The sequence below is a fragment of the Tachyglossus aculeatus genome, chromosome 19 (assembly GCF_015852505.1).
Source record: "Tachyglossus aculeatus isolate mTacAcu1 chromosome 19, mTacAcu1.pri, whole genome shotgun sequence".
In the NCBI taxonomy this organism is placed as follows: Eukaryota; Metazoa; Chordata; class Mammalia; order Monotremata; family Tachyglossidae; genus Tachyglossus; species Tachyglossus aculeatus.
Genome location: NC_052084.1, coordinates 31,352,175 through 31,360,687, shown reverse-complemented (window position 1 = coordinate 31,360,687; position 8,513 = coordinate 31,352,175). Strand labels below are relative to the sequence as shown.

The 8,513-nt window shown below is 43.1% G+C and overlaps 1 protein-coding gene across 4 annotated transcripts in view; it reads left to right on the top strand.

Annotated features, from left to right (window-relative positions):
* Nucleotides 1-65: 65 nt before the first annotated feature.
* Nucleotides 66-8,513, top strand: part of SNX14 (sorting nexin 14) — a 40,374-nt gene continuing 31,926 nt past the window's right edge. For 2 of the 4 annotated variants that reach the window (XM_038760736.1, XM_038760734.1), the window contains exons 1-4: nt 71-199; nt 7,261-7,381; nt 7,887-7,960; nt 8,047-8,125. In XM_038760736.1, the coding sequence (XP_038616664.1) occupies nt 162-199; nt 7,261-7,381; nt 7,887-7,960; nt 8,047-8,125 (312 nt within the window). In that variant the 5' untranslated portion in view covers nt 71-161. Of the gene's footprint in view, nt 200-7,260; nt 7,382-7,883; nt 7,961-8,046; nt 8,126-8,513 lie in introns of all 4 variants that reach the window. The other 2 variants (XM_038760733.1, XM_038760735.1) reach the window with 2 other exon arrangements.

Sequence of the window (8,513 nt, the reverse complement as noted above, 5' to 3'; positions counted from 1 at the left end):
GAAGGGGGGGCGGCGGCCGGCGGCAGTCAGGCGGGGGGCGCCCCCTGAGGGCGGACATGGCGCCGCGGGGGCTGCGGGCGGCCGCGGGGAAACTGAGGCAGCGGCTCCGCCTGGACGTGGGGCGGCACATCTGCCGCCAGTACCCGCTCTTCTGCTTCCTCATGCTCTGCCTCAGCGCCGCCTCCCTCCTCCTCAACAGGTAACCGGGGCCTTCTTCCAATAATAATAATAACCAATCAATCAATCAATCATCAATCGATCGATCGTCTTTATCATCATCAATCGTATTTATTGAGCGCTCACTATGTGCAGAGCCCTGGACTAAGCGCTTGGGAAGGACAAGTTGGCAACATCTAGAGACAGTCCCTACCCAACAATCAATCAATCAATCAATCGTATTTATTGAGCGCTTACTATGTGCAGAGCACTGTACTAAGCGCTTGGGAAGTACAAATTGGCATCACATAGAGACAGTCCCTACCCGATAGTGGGCTCACAGTCTAAAAGGGGGAGACAGAGAACAGAACCAAACATACCAACAAAATAAAATAAGTAGGATAGAAATGTACAAGTAAAATAAATAAATAAATAAATAAACAGAGTAATAAATATGTACAACCATATATACATATATACAGGTGCTGTGGGGAGGGGAAGGCGGTAAGGCGGGGGGATGGAGAGGGGGACGAGGGGGAGAGGAAAGAAGGGGCTCAATCTGGGAAGGCCTCCTGGAGGAGGTGAGCCCAACAGTGGGCTCACAGTCTAAAAGGGGGAGACAGGGAACAAACCAAACCTACTGACAAAATAAAATAAATAAGTAAATAAATAGAGTAATAAATATGCACAAACATATATACATATATGTGCAGAGCACTGTACTAAGCGCTTGGGAAGTCCAAGTTGGCAACATCTAGAGACAGCCCCTACCCAACCGTGGGCTCACAGTCTAAAAGGGGGAGACAGAGAACAAAACCAAACGTACTAACAAAATAAAATAAATAGAATAGATATGGACAAATAAAATAAATAAGTAAATAAATAGGGTAATAAATATGTACAAACATATATACATATATGTGCAGAGCACTGTACTAAGCGCTTGGGAAGTACAAATTGGCAACATAGAGAGACAGTCCCTACCCAACAGCGGGCTCACAGTCTAAAAGGGGGAGACAGAGAACAAAACCAAACATACTAACAAAATAAAATAAATAGAATAGATATGGACAAATAAAATAAATAAGTAAATAGAGTAATAAATACGTACAAACATATATACATATATGTGCAGAGCACTGTACTAAGCGCTTGGGAAGTACAAATTGGCAACATAGAGAGACAGTCCCTACCCAACAGCGGGCTCACAGTCTAAAAGGGGGAGACAGAGAACAAAACCAAACATACTAACAAAATAAAATAAATAGAATAGATATGTACAAGGAAAATAAATAGAGTAACAAATATGTACAAACATAAATACATATATACAGGTGCTGTGGGGAAGGGAAGGAGGTAAGATGGGGGGATGGAGAGGGGGACGAGGGGGAGAGGAAGGGAGGGGCTCAGTCTGGGAAGGCCTCCTGGAGGAGGTGAGCTCTCAGTAGGGCCTTGAAGGGAGGAAGAGAGTTAGCTTGGGGGATCCCTATGCAGCAGACAAATGGCAGCAAAGCTTGTGACTCCCAGGCCCGTGCCCTGTCCCTATGCAGCAGACAAATGGCAGCAAACCTTGTGACTCCCAGGTCCGTGTCCTATCAATCAATCAATCAATCGTATTTATTGAGCGGTTACTGTGTGCAGAGCACTGTACTAAGCGCTTGGGAAGTCCAAGTTGGCAACATCTAGAGACAGTCCCTACCCAACAGTGGGCTCACAGTCTAAAAGGGGGAGACAGGGAACAAACCAAACATACTGACAAAATAAAATAAATAAGTAAATAAATAGAGTAATAAATATGCACAAACATATATACATATATGTGCAGAGCACTGTACTAAGCGCTTGGGAAGTCCAAGTTGGCAACATCTAGAGACAGTCCCTACCCAACTGTGGGCTCACAGTGTGAAAGGGGGAGACAGAAAACAAAACCAAACCTACTAACAAAGTAAAATAAATAGAATAGATATGGACAAATAAAATAAATAAGTAAATAAATAGAGTAATAAATATGCACAAACATATATACATATATGTGCAGAGCACTGTACTAAGCGCTCGGGAAGTCCAAGTTGGCAACATCTAGAGACAGTCCCTACCCAACAGTGGGCTCACAGTCTAAGAGGGGGAGACAGAGAACAAAACCAAACATACTAACAAAATAAAATAAATAGAATAGATATGTACAAGTAAAATAAATAAATAGAGTAACAAATATGTACAAACATATATACATATATACAGGTGCTGTGGGGAAGGGAAGGAGGTAAGATGGGGGGATGGAGAGGGGGAAGAGGGGGAGAGGAAGGAAGGGGCTCAGTCTGGGAAGGCCTCCTGGAGGAGGTGAGCTCTCAGTAGGGCCTTGAAGGGAGGAAGAGAGCTAGCTTGGGGGATCCCTATGCAGCAGACAAATGGCAGCAAACCTTGTGATTCCCAGGCCCGTGCCCTATCAATCAATCAATCAATCAATCAATCGTATTTATTGAGCGCTTACTGTGTGCAGAGTACTGTACTAAGCGCTTGGGAAGTCCAAGTTGGCAACATATAGAAACAGTCCCTACCCAACAGTGGGCTCACAGTCTAAAAGGGGGAGACAGAGAACAAAATCAAACATGCTAACAAAATAAAATAAATAGAATAGATATGTACAAGTAAAATAAATAAATAGAGTAATAAATACGTACAAACATATATACATATATACAGGTGCTGTAGGGAAGGGAAGGAGGTAAGATGGGGGGATGGAGAGGGGGAAGAGGGGGAGAGGAAGGAAGGGGCTCAGTCTGGGAAGGCCTCCTGGAGGAGGTGAGCTCTCAGTAGGGCCTTGAAGGGAGGAAGAGAGTTAGCTTGGGGGATCCCTATGCAGCAGACAAATGCAGCAAACCTTGTGACTCCCAGGCCCGTGCCCAATCAATCAATCAATCGTATTTATTGAGCGCTTACTGTGTGCAGAGCACTGTACTAAGCGCTTGGGAAGTCCAAGTTGGCAACATATAGAGACAGTCCCTACCCAACAGTGGGCTCACAGTCTAAAAGGGGGAGACAGAGAACAAAGCCATACATACTAACGAAATAAAATAAATAGAATAGATATGTACAAGTAAAATAAATAAATTAATAAATAGAATAATAAATACGTACAAACATATATACATATATACAGGTGATGTGGGGAAGGGAAGGAGGTAAGATGGGGGGATGGAGAGGGGGAAGGGGGGAGAGGAAGGAAGGGGCTCAGTCTGGGAAGGCCTCCTGGAGGAGGTGAGCTCTCAGTAGGGCCTTGAAGGGAGGAAGAGAGCTAGCTTGGGGGATCCCTATGCAGCAGACAAATGGCAGCAAAGCTTGTGACTCCCAGGCCCGTGCCCTGTCCCTATGCAGCAGACAAATGGCAGCAAACCTTGTGACTCCCAGGCCCCTGCCCTATCAATCAATCAATCAGTTGTATTTATTGAGCACTTACTGTGTGCAGAGCACTGTACTAAGCGCTTGGGAAGTCCAAGTAGGCAACATCTAGAGACAGTCCCTACCCAACTGTGGGCTCACAGTCTAAAAGGGGGAGACAGAGAACAAAACCAAACATGCTAGCAAAATAAAATAAATAGAATAGATATGTACAAGTAAAATAAATAAATAAATAAATAGAGTAATAAATACGTACAAACATATATACACATATACAGGTGCTGTGGGGAAGGGAAGGAGGTAAGATGGGGGGGTGGAGAGGGGGACGAGGGGTTACTATGTGCAAAGCCCTGTTCTAAGCACTGGGGTGATCAGGTTGCCCCACGGGGGGGCTCACAATCTTAATCCCCATTTTGCAGATGAGATAACTGAGGCCCAGGGAAGTGAAGTGACTTGCCCAAAGTCACACAGCTGACACTTGGCGGAGCAGGGATTTGAACCCATGACCTCTGACTCCAAAGCCCGGGCTCTTTCCATTGAGCCACGCTGCTTCTCCATAAGCCGCTGCTTCTAAGCGCTGGGGAGGTTACAAGGTGATGAGGTGGATCCCCGGGGGGCTCCCAGTCTTAATCCCCATTTTGCAGATGAGGGAACTGAGGCACAGAGAAGTGAAGTGACTTGCCCAAAGTCACACAACTGACAATTGGCAGAGCCGGGGTTTGAACCCATGACCTTTGACTCCAAAGCCCGGGCTCTTTCCGCTGAGCCACGCTGCTTCTATATATGCTTGTACAGACTTATTACTCTATTTTACTTGTACATATTTACTATTCTATTTATTTTATTTTGTTAATATGCTTTGTTGTCCGTCTCCCCCTTCTAGACTGTGAGCCCGCTGTTGGGTAGGGACAGTCTCTCTATGTTGCCAACTTGTACTTCCCAAGCGCTTAGTCCAGTGCTCTGCACACAGTAAGCGCTCAATAAATACGATTGAATGAATGAATGAGATAGACGACGTCGAGATATAGTGAGTAAGTTGACATTAGAGGAGCGAAGTGTGTGTGGCTGGGTTGTAGTAGGAGAGAAGTGAGGTGCAGTAGGAGGGGGCAAAGTGATTGTATTTGCTATTTAGGACCAAATAACCAAAATACTTTTGGGCTAAACAGTCATATCCATGTATCCAGTTATTTTCTGGCCCTCACTTCTTCATGCAAGCTGACTTTCACTTTTGTGAGAGAGGTGGTTCTTCCTTCTTCTAAGCATCAGCGCTTAGAACAGTGCTTTGCGCGTAGTAAGTGCTTAATAAATGTCATTATTATTATTATTATTATTATTAGAGACAGGCAGTCACAAACATGCTTCCTCAAGCAAAGAAAATTATATGATCATGTGTATTTATATGCTAGGTATTGCAAGAAACATACAACAGGAGTAGACTTTCCCTTCCAAGAACTTAAGCTTTAAATTGCATAATCAATCACTCTTATTTATCGAGCGCTTACTACGTGCAGAGCACTCTGCTAAGCATTTGGGAGAGTATAATTGAGTTGGTAGACACATTCCCCGCCCACGACGAGCTTCATATTAACAGACATAGGTCTCTGGATTTGAATCTGAACCGTATGGCATGTGCAGCATAAATGAGCAGTTTGGTGCTCAGTCCAAGACACATAGAGTCTACAAGGTGATAGAAGAAACCCGAATCCGAATCTATATTTGAGATTTTAATCGCTGGGGAAGAAAATGCAATTCCTGCTCGTTATTTATTCTTTGAATCTTGCCTGATAGGACACAGGATTGGGAGTCAGGAGACCCAGATTCCAGTCCCAGCTCAGCCACTTGCCCCGTTTTCTGACCATGGGCAAGTCACTCAATTTGTCTGTGCCTGTTTCCTCATCTGTAAAATGGGGATGGAATATCTACTATCCCTCATCCCTCTTACCCTAAGACAGTGAGCCCTGTGTGGAACAGGGACTCTGTCTGATCTGATTGCATTGTATCCACCCCAGTGTTTAGCAAAGTACTTGGCACACAGCAAGCCCTTAAATAATAATAATAATAATAATAATGATGATGGCATTTATTAAGCGCTTACTATGGGCAAAGCACTGTTCTAAGCGCTGTGGAGTTTACAAGGTGATCAGGTTGTCCCACATGGGGCTCACAGTCTTAATCCCCATTTTACAGATTAGGGAACTGAGGCAAATACTATTTATTAACATCAGTCCTACATTCTTGACCATCATCATATTGTTTACCCTGGTACAATATGCAGGGAATAGAAGGCAGCATCAGATTTTCTATTCTTAAGCCTCAGGCCTACTCACAAAGGAGCGAAGCCATTTTAGTGTATAATTGGGTCAGGAGTGATGACGTGCAAAAACACTGGCCCTCAAGAAACTCACATTCTAATATAAGTATGCCCTTGGTGAATCAGCAGTGCAATTAGCATATTTTGAGACTCTAAAAGAAATCCCGTAGCGGGCCCCAAAATAGGCTGAATTCATTCTCCGTCTATTTTGATTGAAGATTTTCGTGTGGATTTGTGGAGCCTCCCGGGTGTGTGACGTCATGCAGACAAGGGTCCTCCTCTCCTAGTTGGAATGGCTCCATCTTCTTCAGGCTTTAAGACACAGTAAAACGTTTCAGAATGAAAAATTTTGGAAAAAAAATATTTTGGAGTGGTCTCATGGTAGGTAGTTCTTGGAGCAGTCAGGACCGGGCAAGGTGGGGTCACCCCGAAATGAGCTCTTAATCCCTGGGGTGACCCTCAAGTGGAGTGGAATGAGGCACCCACATCTACCCCTGCTAAAACACTGGTGCCTGTCAGTTACCTAGCAGTATTTCTAGATTAAGTTCATTGATTAATTAGAAGATCCTCAGCTGACCCCATTCTATTTATTTACTATTTATTTATTTATTTATTTACTATTTATTTACTACTATTTACTATTCTATTTATTTTGTTAATGATGTGCATTTAGCTTTAATTCTGTTTGTTCTGACGACTTGACACCTGTCCACATGTTTTGTTTTGTTGTCTGTCTCCCCCTTCTAGACTGTGAGCCCATTGTTGGGTAGGGACTGTCTCTATATGTTGCCAGCTCGTACTTCCCAAGCGCTTAGTACAGCGCTCTGCACACAGTAAGCGCTCAATAAATACAATTGAATGGATGAATGAATGATTATTATGCAGTAGACGGAGAGAGGGTGTTTGATTTTAAGAGCAAGCAGGAGACTTCCTCTTGCAAGACAACTGGGAGCGCTCAATAAATGTGACTGAGTGAATGAATGCAACTCTAACTCAGGGCTACCTACAAAGCGGGGTAACTAAGGGTGACATCAATAGGATTTCCAGAGGTCAGCTGAGGAACTTCTAATTAATGAATTAATTAGAATTAACACTCCCCCTCAACACTCATCACTCCTACGCCCATCTTCACGTTCGCCTCCAGCAATGATCACAGAAGGAGCTATCACCACCTTGTGATAAGACTGAATATTTGAAACTGGTACAGACGTTTAACTGCTCACCATTCTTCATTTGCAATATAAAGAACATTATTAGATGGCTGTTTGCACTCTTTCGTTACCCTAAATGAGTTCCAGAATACAGTAATATTGTTTGCCAGAACATGACTAAAATTTGTTGTGCATTGTAATCCAGTTTTTATGGCTAACCATTGCTTTTTCTGTCTTTTAAAGATATCTTCATATTTTAATGATCTTCTGGTCATTTGTGGCGGGAGTCGTTACGTTCTACTGTTCCTTAGGTCCTGATTCGCTCTTGCCAAATATTCTTTTCACCATAAAATACAAGCCCAAGGTAAAAATTCTTTTGTGTTCATTTTTAAAAGAATACATTGTTGCTTGAGGTTTTATAAGCAGCTTTATAGGGCTTAATATATTTTTTAGCACTGCTACCCTGAAAACTCAACTCAGGTTCAGGTTTTGTACTTTGGTATCTGTAATATGTGACTTGCATTGTTTTCCTGCCCTCTGGGAGCTGCTGTTTATGAAAATGAGTGTTCAGAAAGTGCATATTGATTGTTTGAATTGCTCCCCAAGTATTTTTAAATTGCATGCAGATTTCTTGAAGATATGTTTTTCTGGGGATTTTTGTTGTTCACATTCCATAGGCTGTTCAAACTAATATGTTAGTTTTAATTCCCCCCTGCTCTTCTTTTTGCAAATTGATCACTTCATTCTTGGTAGTAAATTTGTGGAAAGTCATTATTCCTTCCAAGCTAAAGTACACCTAAGTATATAGTGAATTAATTTCCACAAAAAAGCGGTTTCTTCTTCAATAATCGTTTTTTTTTTTTCAGCAGGTAGAACTCCAGGAATTATTTCCCCAAGGTCACAGCTGTGCCGTATGTGGTAAAGTGAAATGTAAAAGGCATAGGCAAGTACAATGTTTTGTACTGGTAATTATAGTATTTTCCATAAGTTTTGGACAAACAATAATAAAATGTATTTTGAATTTTCTAGGCCCGCATTGCTGCTCGAAAACTACCAGCCGTGGCTTGACCTAAAGGTATCTTCCAAGGTGGATGCGTCGCTCTCAGAGGTAACTGTGGCTCAATTATCTAATATCTCCAGTGGGCACCTTGACAGTGATTGGCACCTCCTGGCACACCCTTCCAGTGAGTTGCTTGCCCAAGGGCAAACAGCATGTCATATTGGATAGAGCAGTGGCCTGAGAGTCATGGGTTCTGATTCTGGCTCCACCACTTGTCTGCTGTGTGCCCTTGTGCAAGTCACTTCACCTCTCTGTACCTCAGTTATCTCATCCGTGTCCAACCTAATTACCTTGAATCTACCCCAGCACTTAGGACGGTACTTGGCACATAGGAAGTGCTTAACAAATACCATAAAAAAGGTACTATCCCCATTAAACAGTCCCAGGCCTGTGCTCTATCCACAACACCTGAAATAGCGTGGCGTAATGGATAGAG